At 50.0% G+C, this 17837-nt stretch overlaps 1 protein-coding gene across 1 annotated transcript in view; it reads right to left on the reverse strand.

The window, feature by feature from the left end:
* The window catches only part of AP3B2 (adaptor related protein complex 3 subunit beta 2), a 36269-nt gene extending 20484 nt beyond the window's left edge, over positions 1-15785 (reverse strand). The window contains exons 1-8 of the mRNA XM_006152868.2: positions 15494-15785; positions 3633-3708; positions 3423-3497; positions 3040-3135; positions 782-942; positions 489-555; positions 213-395; positions 2-134 (exon numbers count right to left, since the gene is read on the reverse strand). Of these exons, the coding sequence (XP_006152930.1) occupies positions 2-134; positions 213-395; positions 489-555; positions 782-942; positions 3040-3135; positions 3423-3497; positions 3633-3708; positions 15494-15771 (1069 nt within the window). The 5' untranslated portion in view covers positions 15772-15785. The remainder of the gene's footprint in view (position 1; positions 135-212; positions 396-488; positions 556-781; positions 943-3039; positions 3136-3422; positions 3498-3632; positions 3709-15493) is intronic.
* Between the last annotated feature and the right edge of the window lie 2052 nt (positions 15786-17837).

The following is a 17837-nucleotide window of genomic DNA, read 5'->3' on the forward strand; positions in this document are numbered from 1 at the left end:
TGGTCGGGGTCCATGACGTAGGGCTTTCGGGCAGGCAGTGCCGTGCTGGCCGCCTCCTCCGAGCCCGGGGCCTTGGCCTCATCCTCGTCTGAGCCGTAGAAGGCTTTCTCAGGGTTCTCCTCTAGCAGGGATTCCTGGGGGGGAAGCCGGATCCACGGTGGGCGCCTCCCCCGGCGACCCCCGCCCGCTCGGCCGCCTGGGTCTCCACTCACGTTCTGGGTGGGGCTCAGGAACTGCGTGCGGGCATAGCGGGTCAGCATGCTGATGATGACCACCTGGCCCCACTCCTCCACGTCGATGAGCAGGTTGCAGAGTTTGCGGTAGTTCTTGTGGATCAGGTCGATGCGCTCCGGGCAGACCTCCTCGAAGGCCATCACCACGCTGCCCGCGACCAGCTGAGGATCCGACAGGGCAGGGGAGGTGAACTGGAAAGGCAGAACATGGCCGGCCCCTTTCCACCCCCCACCCGCGTGCCCTTGTGCACGCACCGTGGTCTTGTCGGCCAGGAGCTTCTCGATGACTTCTATCAGTTGATCTTTCTGGTCAGAGTCCAAACTGAGGGAGAAATTGAGGGGAACTTGCCCGCTCTGGTCCCGAGTCATGCTCTCCTGCACCCAGACCTGCTGCACTGAACGGGTGTGAGCCTCAACTCCCTTGGCCCCACCCCTCTCCACACTGGCTTCAGCCACCTGAGGGGCAGCCTGCAAGACGTGGGTGATGCCGGGTGGGTCGGGGCTGAGGAATCAGTCCCGGGGTCACCGAGGACAGAGCTGGGGCACACCTGTAGAGTTTAGGGATGGCATGGGCTGCTGTTTTCCGCACGTAAGGCGACATGTCCGAGGCTGCTTCCTTGATGGCCAGCATCATGATGGGCACTATGATGGGCACACGGATGCTGGAGAGGACACGCAGGGCACTGGCACGGATCAGCTGGTTGGGGTCCTGAGGGTAGAGCGAATAGACCCATGAGAAGGCTCCAGGCACCCTGCTGGGTTAGGCCACCCCTTTGGAAGTCACTGTCCCCAGCTACTGCCAACTTTTGCTTCCCTGCCTTCTGAGCCTGAATGATAGGCCAAAGCTGGGTACCTGGGGGCCCCAGGAACAGAAATCTGTCACTTGGGTGGTTAAGGAGCTGGACTTTCACACGGCCGACTACAGTTTGAATCCTGGACCAGGCAGCATGAAACTCATGCCAGGGCGCATGTGTATGCATGCCCAAAATCCTGAGAGGGGAATGGAGGAGAAGGGACTGAGGTGTGGCCATCCCCTTCAGGGGTGATGTCTCACTTCCTCTCTCTCTTTCTCTCTCTCTCTGTCTCTCTGGCCGGCACAGGCACCCTTCAAAAATAAGAGAAAGAAATCTGACACTTGCTCAGGCAGCTTCGCTTTCAGAATAAGTACAAGATTTCCAGAACACCTAAAGTTCCTGAAACACCTATTCCTTGGGCGTGGGGGATCTTTGTGTTTATATCTAAGTGATCATTCAGCAAATGCAAGCTGGTCTCCCTTCCAGAGAGTTCGTCCTTAACGTTCTCTCTCCGAGCCGCCTCTCCAAAGCTGCTCCTCTCCCACAGTGTTTAAAACAGAACAGGTGTACAGGCCTCTCCTCTCTGCTGGACGTACCTACAGTAAAAACCTCTCCAGAAAAAGAATTGTGTGGGGATTGGAGCCAGAAGGTGACACAGTGGTTAAGGCACTGGACTCCCACAAGGGTGACTGCAGTTTGAGTCCCAGACCCAGCGTCTTGGAACTCATTCCAGGCACATGTGTGTGGGTGCCCCAAATCTCAAGAAGACAATGGAGGAGAAGGGACTGCCACATGGTCATCCCCCCTGGGGAGGGGGGGGTGGTGATTTCTCACTTTTTCTCTCTCTCTCTCTGTTTCTCTGGCGAGTGCATGTGCACTATAGCAAAAATCTCTTCAGACAAAAAAATTTAAAAAGAGGGTGCCAGCAGGTGGTGTAATGGTTAAGGGCACTAGACTCACACGTGGCTGACCGCAGTTCAAATCCCAGATCTGGCGACTTGCTTTCTCACTTTCTCTTTCTCTGTCTCTGTCTCTCTCTCTCACTCTATCCCTCTCTGGTCAAATTAAAATAAATAAAGTTAAATAAAAATAATTCTTAAAAAGAAAAAATAGTGTGGGGATTCAGCCCACCCTTCCATTCCAAAGGATTTTAATTTTCCCACTGCCCCCCTTCCTTAGATGAGCTCAATTCCTACCTGCCTCAAACTATATCTCACCACAGCAGATGTGATCCAGATGTTTAAAGATGGGTATTTTGCATACATATCTAAGATGAGCCAGCTCCTTCTGGTGCTACACAGATGAAAGCTTGATATTTTTCCAGCTGTAGAGGAACCACTGACTACGGAATTTAATTGACAGTGGAATTCTCTCGGTTATTTCTGGCAATATGTTCTCTGCTCTGATCTCAGAACCCAACCTCCCAGAGGGAGGCAGCTCTCCTGCAGGGTACATGTCGCGGTTTTCTTCCCGGTGGAGCTCATTCGTTCTCAGTAAACCCCTTTGTCCTCCTGGCGAGAAAGTTACAATCCTTGTTCTCTACAGTCACCGGGAGTCGGTGGGCCTGTCAGTGCCAAGGCTCCAATGTCCAGAGGTGAGGAATCCAGGTTATCAGCTCCCCTCAAAGAATCCTTCCTAAGAAGGTGCACTTCTGCCTGGCCGGGCTACAATTCTTTCTTTATACCAAAGGTGAAGGCTAAAGGGTTCTACTTCTCAGAAACTCTCCAGTCAGGGGCTCGAGTGGCCCACACCTGAGGCAGACATTGCCACAGGCTCCTCAGAGGAGCCATGGGCCTACATCCCTGCCTCATCTCTCACACCCCTCTGAGCCCGGCCTCCACTGTCTGAGAGTCTGACTGGCCGCCTTCTCTGACTCTGACTCTCCCAGGTAGATAAGGAGGGGGCCTCCAAGCCTGTCCCATGTTCATGGCCTGTCCCTAGGACCACTCCCCCAATGTAGCATTAGCAAGGCCCAGCCCCAGGGTGGGGTAGGGCAAGCCGAGACCTCTGACCTTCAGGCCACGCTGGAAGGTGGAGATGGACAGCAGAGCCAGGTCTTGCTGCTCCTCGGCGTAGCGTACCAAGTACACGTAGACCAGCTTCTTCACCTGGGGAGAGCAGGTTTCTCAGCAAGGGTTGAGGTGCCCACCCCCATCAACACTCCAGCCAGCTGCAGCCCACGGGGACAAATGTTCTCAGTAGGGAGAGGATCGCTGAGTGAATCCCGGGTCCTCCACCCTGATCCACGTCCGGTTCAGGGACAGGCATGTGTCTTCTGCTAGATCAGGGACATTTCTGAGCAGCTGGATCGTTTCCTTTCGCTCCCCCGACCCAGCTTGAGCATGGTCCTGGAGGAGGTGGGGATGAGAGACCCCTACAGAGAGGTAGTACTCACCTCTATGTTCTTACAGGCCACGTTCTTCACCACCGCGGGAAACAGATCTGAGGCGTTCTTCCCACGGGCGATCATCTTTGCGGTCGAGGTAGAGGAGGGAGAGAAGGCAGGAGGCACAGCACTGATGTGCGGGTTCACAAAGCCAAGGAGAGCTGCTCTGGGACGCCCAGCCTTCCCCCCTCTCAGTTAAACCCCTCTCTCCCCTCTCACCGCCACAATCCTCTTCATGGCCTCCAGCTTGAGGGAATCCTTGTTGGTGTCCAGCATCTCCTTCAGGTCGTCATGCCTGGTGGGAGCCATGAGAGGTCAACTACAGGTGCAAGGATTGGGGTGGGGTCCAGACAGAAAGAAGGGACATGCGGGGCCAGCAGGTAGCATGACAGTTAAGGCCCTGGACTCTCACATGGCTGACCCTGGTTTAAGATATGGACTTGGAAATCACTCCGGGACAGGGTTGAGTGAAATGTAGTTCTTAACTTTGTATTGCAGATTGTCAAAACATTGGCAATGAAAATTCCATTAGAAAGATCTTAATTCAAAATGTCAGGTAGTACTATTCAATGTAATTAAAGTTGATCCTAACCTACTGGATGAAAATCTAGAACTGTATATGAAAGTAAACATAGATACATTTTCAGGAGGAAATAACCCCCTTATATAAAAATAAAGATGCATGGAAGTCTTAATCAAATTCAAGCTCCCTTTTACTGGGTTCTGTGATTGTACAGGTGGGGGTCAAGTAAATAAAAATAAGATCAACTCATTGATTTTTAAGAATACATGAAAAATGAGGACCAGCAGATGATGTAATGGCTATGTCACTGAACTCCCACGTAGTTGACTGCAGTTTGAGTCCTGGACCTGGTGGCTTAAAACTCATACCAGGTGCGTGTGTGTGCGTGCCCAAGATCCCATGTTGGTAAAGATGAAGTCTTAAGTATTGCTCCATAAACTCGGCAAAAACAAAAATAATAATAATAAAAATCTCTCTGGGTGCACGTGCATGTGTGCCCCAAATGGTGAGGCAAGGAGAATGGAGAAAGGATTGCAGCATGGCCATCACCGGGGAGTGGAGGGACTTCCACTTTCCCTCTCTCTGTCCCTTGCCCGTGAGCACATGTGCCTTATGGGCAGGGAAGGCTCAAGGCTCAGGCAGGGAAGGCCTGGCCAGAGCGGAGGTGCCAGAGCCAGAAGAAAGGGGGTAAAGGACAGATCAGGGGGCTCAGGAACATGTGGGCCAGCTGGTGTTATGGGACTTGTTCCCCCCTCATAAAAAAAAAAAAAAAAAAAAAAAAAAAAAAAAGATATGCTGAAGTCCTGACCCCTAGTACCTCAGAATATGAGCTGGTTTGGAAATAGGGTTGTTGCAGATGTAATTAGTTGTGTTAAAAGGGGTCTTACTGGAGGAGGGTGGGTCCCTACTCTCATATGTCTAATGTTCTTGTAAGAGAACAGTCATGGGCCAGCAGGTGGCCTGGTGGTTACGGCAGCTGGATCCTGTGTGGTCAACTGCACGGTTCTGGTCCCAGACCTGGCAGCTTGAAAAACACACTAAGGGGGCCAGCAGGTGACATGGTGGCTGAAGGCGCTGGATTCCCATATGGCCTACCATGGTTCCAGTCCTGGACCTGGCAGCTTGCTTTCTCACTTTCCCTTTCTCTCTCTCTCTCAGTCTGGTCAAAAAAAAAAAAAAAAAAAGTCCACGATAACAAACGGAATTAAATAAATAAATAATTTAGAAAAAAAGAAAAACACACTCAGTGCATGTGCTTCCAAAATCCCAAGAGGGGAAGGGGCTTCAGTATGTTCATCTTCCCTGGGGGCTGCTTTCTCACCTCCCCCAACCCCACTCTCTCTTTCTGTCTCTCTTTGGCAAGCACATGCACCCCATAGAAAACTTAAAAAAAAAAAAAAAAAAAGCCTTGTGAAGAGCAGACCCAGGAAGAATGCCATGTGAAGAGGAAGGTTGGAGAGTTGTACCCACAAGCTACAGAATGCCAAAGACTGCCAACAAAGCACCAGAAGCCAGGAAGGGCAAGGAAGAGCTCCCCACAGCTTTCAGAGGGAGCATGGTTCTGACACACCTTGATTTCAGACTTCCGGCCTGCTTCAGGACCTGACCTCAGAGACCACACTGATTCTAAGGACTGTACAAGTCCGAGAGATTCTGCAGATAGACCACAAAGGCCAGACCTGAAACATAACATTCCACAGTCTTTCAGGAAAGCGATAAAGCCCTAACAGGAGTGGGCCAGCCGATGACGTGGTGGGTTAGAAAGCTGGATCCCACATGGCCAACCGCATGGTTCAAGCCCTGGACCTGGAGACCTGAAAAATATGCTAGGGCATGTGTATGTTCCCAAAATCTCTACAGGAGGGAGAAGTGGAGGAAAGGATTGTGGCCTGACCATGCCCCACGGGGGAATGCTTTCTCTTTTTCTCTCTGTCTCTCTCCAGCCAGTGCACACATTCTCTGGCAAAATTAAAAACAAAAATCCTAATGGGAGAAATAATAATTAGAAAAAGTGGTTTCCTACACTTGGCTAAGAGAAATAAAGGTTGCCTAAGTCAATATATAGATTTCATGTAATATCCATTGAAATTTCAAAGAAAGCCTTTTGTCAGACATTATTAAGTGATAGCAAAAATTCACCTGGAAAAAAGTCTTGTCAGCAAGAACTCCAAAGAATATTCTGGGAAGAGAATGATCACAGATAACTCATCCTACTGGACTTCAAAACATAAAATGTAATCATGATAGATATTGATTTAAAAACCAGTATGATACCAGCTTAAAAATAGAAGGTTGGACCAGCAGTTAGCGTAATGGCTATGTCGCTGGACTCCCGTGTAGTCGACCACAGTTCGCGTCCCGGACCTGGTGGCTTAAAACTCACACCAGGCGCGTGTGCATGCGTGCCGAAGATCCCTAGAGGAGAATGGAGGAGAAGGGATTGTGGCGTGGCCATCCTCCCTGGGGGGTGATTTCTCACTTTCTGTCTCTCTGTCTCTCTCTCTATCTGTCTGGTGAGCATATGCACCCTATAGCAAAATAATCCTCTCCAAAAAAAAAAAAAATTAGAAGGTTAAAAATTATGAAGGGGGATTTCATGAAAGAATCTAAGTCAATACATTAGGAACCAATGACCCACCAATGGAAAACTTCTTCCCCTTTAAATAAATGTTGGGACCCCTGCTATGCAGCAAAGAATTTAACCTATGCACACACATGTGGTCTCCGAAAAGTTCATAGAGGGCCTTGCTCCACGGTGCAGGGGTAATGCCTTACTCAAGAGAAGGTGGATCCCACATGGTGACTGCCGTTCGAATCTCTGGGTCAGTCAGCCTGAAACACACCAGGCATGCGTGTAAGTGACCAAGATCTGATGGGGTGGAGGACTGGAGGAAAGTGATTATGACAAGACCTGACCTTGTATAGAGTGTTCATGTCTCTCTTTCATTCGCCATCATGACTAAAGAAAAAATATGAAAAAAAGTTCACGGGAAAATGAAATAAAAGTAAAAGTTTATTTGGGGGCAAAGCATCTTGAATACATGCATACTGTTAAAAAAATAATATTCATTATCGGGAACCAGCAGTTAACGTAATGGCTATGTCGCTGAACTCCCATGTAGTCGACCGCGGTTCGCGTCCCGGACCCTGTGGCTTAAAACTCACGCCGGGCGCGTGTGCATGCGTGCCCAAGATCCCGAGAGGAGAATGGAGGAGAAGGGATTGCGGCGTGACCATCCCCCCTGGGGGGTGATTTCTCGTTTTCTGTCTCTATGTCTCTCTCTGTCTGTCTGGCGAGCGCACATGCCCTATAGCAAAAACCTCTCAAAAAAAATAATAATAATATTCATTATCCATGTATTTTTTGAAGATCTTGCTTATTTCATACAAATAAGGCTCAAATTTAGTAATAGTGAAATTATTTTTAAAGAATTACTTATTTATTATTATTTATACTTATTTATTATTATTATACTTTATTTACTATTATTCTTCTTCAGTTTGACCAGAGAGAGACAGAGGGAGAGAGAGGGAGAGTCTTGAGAAAGCAGGCTGCCAGGTCCTAGACTCAAACTGCAGTCTGCTATGTGGAAGTCCAGGTCCTTACCCACCACGCCACCTGCTGGCCCCAATAGTCAAATTATTTTTAAATAAGAAAGAAGGAAGAGAAATTTTAAAAAAAATATTTTTAAGGTTTTTGCCATAGGGTGTGTATGCTGTCCAGAGAAACAGAGAAAGATGGTGAGAGGTAAAGTGAGAAATCACCCCTCAGCGGGGATGGAGATGCTGCAGTCCCTTCTCCATTTCCATCTTAGGATGTTTGGGCACACAGACACACATTCCTAGTGTGAGTTTCAAGTTGTCACATCAGGGATTTGAACTATGGTCAGTCATGTGGGATCCAGCACCTTAACTGCCACGCCACCTGCTGACCCCAGGGATTTTATTTTTGGAGCACAAAATGATCAATAACAAGATGACTAGGCTTAATTCTTTTAATTTGGGTATATGAAATAAAATGTAAGAAAAAGTAAGCTAACTGCGTTTGTATGATAGAGCCACCTTAGCAAAGAAGCCTGGGCAGTGGCTTAAACAAGACACATTTATTTTCTCACTTCCGGAGGCTGAAATCTGAGAACAAGGGGTAGGAAGGGTTGGTTTCCTCTGAGGCCTCTCCTTGGCTGTTGTGATATGGTGAATATATACACTCGGTCTCTGTCCCTAGTACTGAGACAGCTTCTAAAACCCTTGTATCCACAGCGGTGCTAGGATAATCTTCAATTTTTAAATTTTGTTTTGTTCTTAAATATTTGCCATGGGGTGCTTGGGCTTGCCAGAAAGAGACAGAGAGAGAGAGAGGGAAAGTCAGAAATCACACCCGGGGGGATGGAAAGTTAGCCAAAGAAGGGAAACATTTAGAAAGAATGGAGACCAATAGGGGGCACAGTGGTTAAGAGGCTGGACTCCCACATGGCTAATCATGGTTCGAGTCCCAGACCCAGAGGCTTGAGATTCATGTCAGGCGTGTGTGTGCATGCCCAGAATCTCTAGAGAAGAACTGAGAAGGGATTGCACTGTGGCCATCCCCCCGAGGAAGGGTAATTTCTCACTTTCTCTGTCTGTCTCTGTGTCTGTGGTGAATGCACACACCCTATAGCAAAAATCTCTCTTAAAAAAAAAGGGGGGGGATCAGCAGATGGTCTAATGGTTACATCACTGGACTCCCATGTGGTTGACAGCAATTTGAGCCCCAGACCTGGTGACTTAAAAACTCACGCCAGGCATGTGTGCGTGTGTGCCCAAGATCCCAAGAGAAGAGTGAAGGAGAAGGGATTGCAGCATGGCAGTGCCCCGGGGGGCGTTGCCTTGGGGGGTGGGGTGATTTCTCACTTTCTGTCTCTCTGGCAAGTGCATGAACTCTATAGCAAAAAATCTCTCTTAAAAAAGAAAGAGAGAGAGAGAGAGAAAGAAAGAAGATCAGAAATCAGGGGTAGCAATATTACAAATGAGAAAGAGCATTCTCCGGGGGGAATGCCAAACCATAATCCCTTCTCCATTCTCCTCACAGGATTTTGGGCATGTACAAATGCATACGTGCCAGTATGTTTTTGAAGCCAGTGGGTCCTGGATTCCAACTATGGATTTGGCCACATAGGATCCAGCACCTTAACCACCATACCACCTGCTAGCTTGAGAATCTTTTGTTTTAATATTTGGTCCTTTGACACCAGTTTTTTGACACAGTGCTCCTAAGACTTGTCATTTCCGGAGTAATGGGATTGTCTAGCAGAGTTCTCAACTTCCTTGGCATTTCCAAGGTACACCGTTGTCTTTTGTTATTAAAGGGTTGGACCTTCTGGTCCTCCTCTGTGCCACCCCCAACCCCGCAGGGAGGAGCGAGAGGCTGAAGGTTGAATTGATCGCCAGTGGCCAGCGATACATAATGAGGCACCCATGGATATCCACAAGGATAGGGTCCAGAGAGCTTAGGGACTGCTGAATATGGGGAGGTGCCTGGAGGGTGGTCGCCCAGAGAGGGCGTGGGAGTACTGTGCCCTGTGATGTCCCTCGCCCCGGGCCCCTCTTCTGCTTAGCTGTGTGTTCATCTGTATTCTTCATAAGATCCTTTATTACAAATGAGTAAACAGAGTTTCTCTGAGTTCTGGGAGAAGCTCAGGGTCAACCCCCCACTTTACAGCTGGTTGGTCAGAAGTACAGGTGGCAATCTGCTTCTTGCGATTTACATCTGAAGCGTAGGGCAGTCTTGTGGGACTGAGCCCTTATCCCTTACCTGGGATTGGACACTATCCCCAGGTAGACAGTCTCAGAACTGAATCGAACCATAGGATACCCAAGGGTGTCTTCTGGAGAACTGGCTGTTGATAAGAAGTCCCTGTGCAGTTTCTTAAGAATTATTCCTTTACTTTGATTTATTATTATTATAACTTTTTAATTTATTTCAGGGCACATGCAACCATGAGAGAGAGACAGAGAGAGAGAGACAGAGAGAGAAAGCAAGCCGCCAGGTCCAGGACTCAGACCACGATTGGCCATGTGGGAGTCCAGCGCCTTAACCACCACACCACTGTTGACCCCACCCCTATGCATTCTGGTGACCAGAAATGAGTGATATGTGTGTGATGGTGAGAAAAATCCACTTTGTTTTTTTCCTGTATCTTACAGACATCTCTCTATGACTTCACACGGCCCTCCTTCTGTGTGTACGTATCTATATCCAAATTTCCTTTATTTTTTTAGAGAGAGATTTTGCTATAGGGTATGCATGCTTCCCAGAGAGACACACACAGAGAGAGAGAGAGAGAAAGAGAGAGAGAAAGACAGAAAGTGAAAAATTACCCCCTGGGGGGATGGCCACACCGCAATCCCCTCTCCTCCAGCCTCCTGTTGGGATCCTGGGCACGCATGCACACACGTCCAGTGTGAGTTTGAAGGGAGAGGGATTGGGGCATGGCGGGGCCCCGGGGGGGGGGGGTGATTTCTCACTTTCTGTCTCTCTGGCAAGTGCATGAACTCTATAGCAAAAAATCTCTCTTAAAAAAGAAAGAGAGAGAGAGAGAGAAAGAAAGAAGATCAGAAATCAGGGGTAGCAATATTACAAATGAGAAAGAGCATTCTCCGGGGGGAATGCCAAACCATAATCCCTTCTCCATTCTCCTCACAGGATTTTGGGCATGTACAAATGCATACGTGCCAGTATGTTTTTGAAGCCAGTGGGTCCTGGATTCCAACTATGGATTTGGCCACATAGGATCCAGCACCTTAACCACCATACCACCTGCTAGCTTGAGAATCTTTTGTTTTAATATTTGGTCCTTTGACACCAGTTTTTTGACACAGTGCTCCTAAGACTTGTCATTTCCGGAGTAATGGGATTGTCTAGCAGAGTTCTCAACTTCCTTGGCATTTCCAAGGTACACCGTTGTCTTTTGTTATTAAAGGGTTGGACCTTCTGGTCCTCCTCTGTGCCACCCCCAACCCCGCAGGGAGGAGCGAGAGGCTGAAGGTTGAATTGATCGCCAGTGGCCAGCGATACATAATGAGGCACCCATGGATATCCACAAGGATAGGGTCCAGAGAGCTTAGGGACTGCTGAATATGGGGAGGTGCCTGGAGGGTGGTCGCCCAGAGAGGGCGTGGGAGTACTGTGCCCTGTGATGTCCCTCGCCCCGGGCCCCTCTTCTGCTTAGCTGTGTGTTCATCTGTATTCTTCATAAGATCCTTTATTACAAATGAGTAAACAGAGTTTCTCTGAGTTCTGGGAGAAGCTCAGGGTCAACCCCCCACTTTACAGCTGGTTGGTCAGAAGTACAGGTGGCAATCTGCTTCTTGCGATTTACATCTGAAGCGTAGGGCAGTCTTGTGGGACTGAGCCCTTATCCCTTACCTGGGATTGGACACTATCCCCAGGTAGACAGTCTCAGAACTGAATCGAACCATAGGATACCCAAGGGTGTCTTCTGGAGAACTGGCTGTTGATAAGAAGTCCCTGTGCAGTTTCTTAAGAATTATTCCTTTACTTTGATTTATTATTATTATAACTTTTTAATTTATTTCAGGGCACATGCAACCATGAGAGAGAGACAGAGAGAGAGAGACAGAGAGAGAAAGCAAGCCGCCAGGTCCAGGACTCAGACCACGATTGGCCATGTGGGAGTCCAGCGCCTTAACCACCACACCACTGTTGACCCCACCCCTATGCATTCTGGTGACCAGAAATGAGTGATATGTGTGTGATGGTGAGAAAAATCCACTTTGTTTTTTTCCTGTATCTTACAGACATCTCTCTATGACTTCACACGGCCCTCCTTCTGTGTGTACGTATCTATATCCAAATTTCCTTTATTTTTTTAGAGAGAGATTTTGCTATAGGGTATGCATGCTTCCCAGAGAGACACACACAGAGAGAGAGAGAGAGAAAGAGAGAGAGAAATACAGACAGTGCAACAATAGCCACTGAAAGACAGAAAGTGAAAAATTACCCCCTGGGGGGATGGCCACACCGCAATCCCCTCTCCTCCAGCCTCCTGTTGGGATCCTGGGCACGCATGCACACACGTCCAGTGTGAGTTTGAAGTTACCAGGTCCAGGACTTGAACCACAGTCAACTACGTGGGAGTCCAGCAACATAACCACTAAGCCATCTGCTGGTCCCTCCTCTTTCTGTAAGACATTAGTCCTATTAAATTAGGGCCCACCGTACTGACCTCATTTAAATATAATCACCTCTTTAAATAATAATGTATTATTATTTTTCAACCCACTATAGAGCATGTGTGCTCACCAGACACACACACACACACACACAGAGAGAGAGAGAGAGAGAGAGAGTGAGAAAGCAAGCTGCCAGTCCAGGACTCAAACCACAGTCGGCCATGTGGTAGTCCGGTGCCCTAACCACCACACTGCTGCTGGCCCCTTCAAACTCTCTTTATGAAGACCCTATCTTCAAATAAAGTCGCGTTCTGAAATACTGGGGTTTAGGACTTCAAATACAAATTTTGGAGGGAGCATAATTCATACCATAATTGGGACAACGAAGAGGACAATATATTGGATATGGTGAATAAAAGGTTCCAAAATACAGAACTGACGTAAATGTATACGGCCCACGTCCGGCACTCACTGTCAGGGCGGCTGTGAGCCCATCTGCTGTCTGCGTGTCTCTCCGGGCAGGCACAGCCCTGAGCTGCTGCCTCCCATTCAGTGAGGTGAGCACGGGCTGGTATTGCTTGGCCAGGTGACCTTGTGCAGTGAACAACCTGCCCAGCCAAACTCGCAGGTCCCAGGGCTGGTGGTCAAGAACCGGACAGAGATTGTCAACGAACTCGTGACAGAAAGGTATCCACATAGAGCTGATGGAGCTGTGTGACAGGTGACGCACCTGGATGTTGCCAAGACGACTGTAACATGTGGGGAGCAGCTACATGGGGGGAGGAGGGAAGGAGGCGGCACACTAATCTCCCAGAGGACACTCTGACCACTCGTCGCCTTTGGCCCAGCTGCGAGAACTCAGCCTTGAGAAACATACCAACCGCACAAATTCAGAAGCAGGATGTGCAAAGTGAGCCACCGAAGGGAAGCATTTAGAAAGAACGGAAAATCAGAAGTCAGGGGTTAGCAATGTCATGAGCTCGAAGAGCATGACGATAGCCACAGAGAGGCAGAGCGGATGCTGCTGGTGCTGAGAAGGGAGTAAGTGACAAGCACAGGCGGGAGAGAAGAACGTGACATCGCAATGCCCTGCCAGTACACGCGTGCCCAGCAGATAAAGTGAGACTGATCAGAGGGGGCACTAAGAGCTTGATGTCCTAGGAACTGTAGAAAACAGAGCCCAGAGGGGGCCAGCAGGTGGCATGATGGTTAAGGGTGCTGGACTCCCACATGACTGACCATAGTTCGAGTCCCAGACCTGGTGGCTTGCTTTCTCACTTTCCCTCTCTCTCTCACTCTGTCCCTCTTTGGTCAAATTAAAATAAATAAATAAATAAAGTTAAATAAAACAATTCTTTTAAAAAGAAGAAAAAAAAAAAAAGGGTCCAGCAGGTGGCATGGTGGTTAAGACAGCGGGACTCCCACATGACTGACCATAGTTCGAGTCCCAGACCTGGTGGCTTGCTTTCTCACTTTCCCTCTCTCTGCCTCGCTCCAGCAAACGCACACGCTCTATGGCCAAAACAGCCCCAAAAAATGAATTGTAGGGGCCGGCAGGTGGCGTGGTGGCAGTTCGAATCTCAGACCTGGCATCTTGCTTTCTCACTTTCCCTCTCTCTGCCTCGCTCCAGCAAACGCACACGCTCTATGGCCAAAACAGCCCCAAAAAATGAATTGTAGGGGCCGGCAGGTGGCGTGGTGGCAGTTCGAATCTCAGACCTGGCATCTTGCTTTCTCACTTTCCCTCTCTCTCTCACTCTGTCCCTCTTTGGTCAAATTAAAATAAAATTAAATTAAATAATTCTTTTTTTTAAAAAAATAAGCAAATAAATAAAGCTAAATAGAATAACTATTTTTAAAAAATAACCTAAAGTTTGATAACACTGCCTTCAAAAGTAATGGTAACCAAAACTCAAAAAGAAAAAAAAAAAAAAAGAATTGTAGAAAAACGTCTTTCCTAATGAGATTTTTAATACAAAGCAACGTAGAAAGATGACCCCTTCCAGAACAGAGGCCCTTGCTAGCTGTCAGGGCAGGGCAGAAGATACCCAGCCCCGGAGGTGTTCATCGGCAACTCCTCCACCTGGTGGATGCCCCCAAAGCAGAGGATGCCCTCTGTTCTCCCATGGCCAAGCCAGGAGCAGTTTGTCAGCCTCCTGACACATAGCAGGCTGCCAGCCCCTTGGGAGTTGAGCTCAGGACAGCCAGGGTGTGGACAGAGGTGCAGACGCATCGGCTATGTCTGGGTGGCAAAGTACAGAGTTAGGGGCCACTTCCCCAGGATACAAGACGCACCCCACACAGATACACATACCCCATGTGTCCCCCCACACACACACAAACACGCCAGTCACACCCAATACATGTACGACTTTGACACAACGTGGCCACTCCAGTCCTGTTCACCTAAATGGGCACTGGACTCCTACTTGAGACGTCGATGATCAATTTAGGCTTTCAAGGTCAAGTACATCCGGGACCCTTTGGCCTTTTGCTGGGGGTCACCCTGGGTGGCTGTGCTGGGCTTTGGTGAAGTAGTGAGAGCTTCCCTGTCTCCTGTCACTCTAAGGGCTCCCTAGCACTGACTTCCTCACACCCTGGTGTCCTCGCCACCCCCGTGAATATCACAGGTCTGGCAAAGGCACACGCCCAAGTCGTGCATACATTCCACATTCCGGGCCCCTGAGAAGGGGAGCGGGCTGGGAGGGAGCCCTGGGAGTGGAGCGGTCGGCACACGCAGGGCCGAGAAACAGACACCCACTGACACAGACAGCAGGACCCTCCTGGGGTGAGACTACCAGGGTCCCCCTCATTGCCCCAGAGCTCGAAGGGAGAGATGCCCAGCGGCACCTGGCCATGAAACATTCATCACCACAGTGGATCCCCTTACACTGCCCCCACTCTGACCTGACCTCGGGACTCACTTGGCCTGAGGGCCCCTACTGGAGGTGGCTGGAGCCAGCCAGGGGGTCCAGCATGGCATTCAAGGCCAGTCATCCCTCTTCCCCGATGTGCCCCCTCCCTGCCATACCACCCAAGTTCCCAAGTCCAAGCAGTGGCCAGGAAGGGGCCAAACTCTGTGCTTTGTCCTGTCCCCAAACCATACCCTGAGCCCACTCTAGCTAGGGCATTTGGGGACCCCAACCTTCAAACCCTTTACTCTGCTCCTCCCCTCAGAGGCTCCAGGGAGTTAAGCTCTTTATCTCCCTCCACCCACATTCTTGGCCCCCACACTGTGCTCCCCTGCCCTGATCACCCTCCTCCCTCTACCAGCTCTGTCTCCCTTCACCTGGGGAGGAGGGACCTGAAGGAGTTGAGGCTGAGTGGCCCATACCCCTTCCTGCCCGTCTGGGTGGGTGGTCCCTAGGAGTCCCTCCTTACATACCGTAGTGGCTGGCTCTGGCTCTGGCTCTGGTTCTGGTTCTGGCTCTGACCCTGGCCCTGGCCAGCCTCTGGGCAAGGTCCTTCCAAGGGTGCTTCTGGGGTTGTGTCTTCCTCGGGGGCCTGCAGCCTCCGAAGCTCCTCAGGCTGTAGGGCCTGGTACCATGGCGGGGGGCCGCCTTCAGGACCCAGCACAGGGCTGGACGCCTCCTGATCAGCCCCGTCAGCCCCTCGGCCCCCCGGCCTCACCACAGCTCCCGGGAGCTGCAAGAACCGCTGCATTGGACATCAGGTCCCTTCCAGGGCAAGACTGAGCTGGCTAGGCCACTGGGCTGCCTGACACTGTCACCAGACAGCCCCGCCCCGAAACTCAGTAACCAGACACTGGCAGGGAGGGAGGCTCTGGTTTCCTCCTCACTGTTCAGAGACAAGGCCCTAGAGAGGGACAGGAGGTTGGAGACTAGGGACTGGGGACTATCCCTCAATCTCTGGGCAGGGGCCTAGGGGATCAGAGGGGTTGATACAGACAGAGGTGAGACGTTGCCCTCTTTGCTCTTTTTTTTTTTTTTTTTTTTTGCTATGGGACACGTGTGCTCACCAGAGAGAGACGGAGAGAGGGAAGGTGAGAATCCACCCCACAATCCCTTCTCCTCCAGTCTCCTCTCTGGATTTTGGGCACTCATGCACACATGTCCAGCAATGTTTTTTCAAACCACCGGGTCTGGGACTCAAACTATGCAGTCGGCCATGTGGGATCCTGCTGCCTTAACCACCATGCCACTAGCTGGCCTGCCCTCTTCACTTCTAATTCCACAGCCACAACAGGACCTCAGCCTCCCCAGAAATCTTACATAGCCCCTTCTCCCATTGACCCCAAGCCTCTTGATCTTCATCTTCGCTCCCTGAACCAGTTCCTTGATGTCTCCCTTATCAGCCTCCTACAGGGCTATGCTCCCTCCAGCTTCCCTCACTCACACCATGGCCCTCTTGTGCTTGTCCTCCACTGCCCCTGATCTGGAGTGGAGGTTGGCCATATCCATAATACTCAACTCCTCAACCCTCAAGTCCCAACCCACAGCCTTCCTCTTGTTCTTATAGCTTCACTACCTGCTTTTCACCCCCCAAAAATGGAAGGTTTCTATAACCCCCTGCAGTTCCCGGCCCCAGACTCACATGCATCTGCATTTGTGCTCTGCTCTCCCGCCCTCCTCCCTGCGGGCAGAGCCAGTCCTGGCATCAGGCGAGTCCTGCAAGCAGCTCAATGCCTCTGTTATCCCCGTCATGCTCCCACTGGCTCCTCATCAGTGGTGAAACCTGCTCAGGACTCTCCTCACAATAAACAAACAAAAGCTACAACAAATACACTTCCTTGAACTGATGCCATCCACTAATTCTTTCTCCCCTTTCCAAGCAAACTTCTTAAAGGCAAAATCCCCATTCACTGAGTTCTGTTTATTCACCTCTTCTTTGCTCCTTTATTCACTTCAGTCTGGCTCTAGTTGCTGATTTGGAATTGAGGGCTGAAGAATTGTGACCTCTGCAATTTGCGGGGCTCAATTAAAAATACAGGAGGGGAGGGCCAGCACCATAGCCTAGCGGTTAAGGGCGCCAGATCCCACATGGCTGACTGAGGTTAGAATCTTAGCCCGGCAACTTTAAAAAACATATTGAGAGACCAGCAGATGGCATGATGGTTATGTCGCTGGACTCCCATGAAGTTCACCATGGTTTCAGTCCTGGACCTGACTACTTAAAACTCATGCCAGGCATATGTGCATGGGTGCCCAAGATTCCAAGAGAAGAATGGAGGAGAAGGGATTGCGGTGTGGCCATCCCCCCTGGGGGATGATTTCTTGCTTTCTGTCTGTCTCTCCAGTGAGCACACCTGCCCTATAGCAATAAAAAAAAAAAGTACTAGGGGGCCAGCAGGTGGTATGGAGTTTAAGGTGCTGGACTCCTACAGTTTGAGCAGTTTGAGCCCTGGACCCGGGGCCTTGAAAATCACACTGGATGTGCGTGCATGCATGCATGTCCAAAATCCCAAGAGGAGAATTGAGAAGGGACTGTGGTGTGGCCCCTGGGGGGTGATTTCTCACTTTCCCTCTCTGTCTCTGCCTGTCTCTCTACAGCAAAAGCACATGCACTATGGCAAACACAAAACAAAGCGATCAGCAGTTGGTATGGTGGAGGAGTCCAACCCGGTGGGGCTCCAGGACCCGTCTGAACCCCTTGACCTTTGAGCATCGCTTCCGGTCGGTTCAGTGAGTTGGCAAGGCCGCGACTGTACGCCCCCCGACCTTGGAACAAGCTTGGGTCACTTAGCATGTTGGCAAGGCCGCCTGCTATTC

This window comes from Tupaia chinensis, unplaced genomic scaffold, assembly GCF_000334495.1.
Source record: "Tupaia chinensis unplaced genomic scaffold, TupChi_1.0 Scaffold000359_1, whole genome shotgun sequence".
NCBI lineage: Eukaryota > Metazoa > Chordata > Mammalia > Scandentia > Tupaiidae > Tupaia > Tupaia belangeri.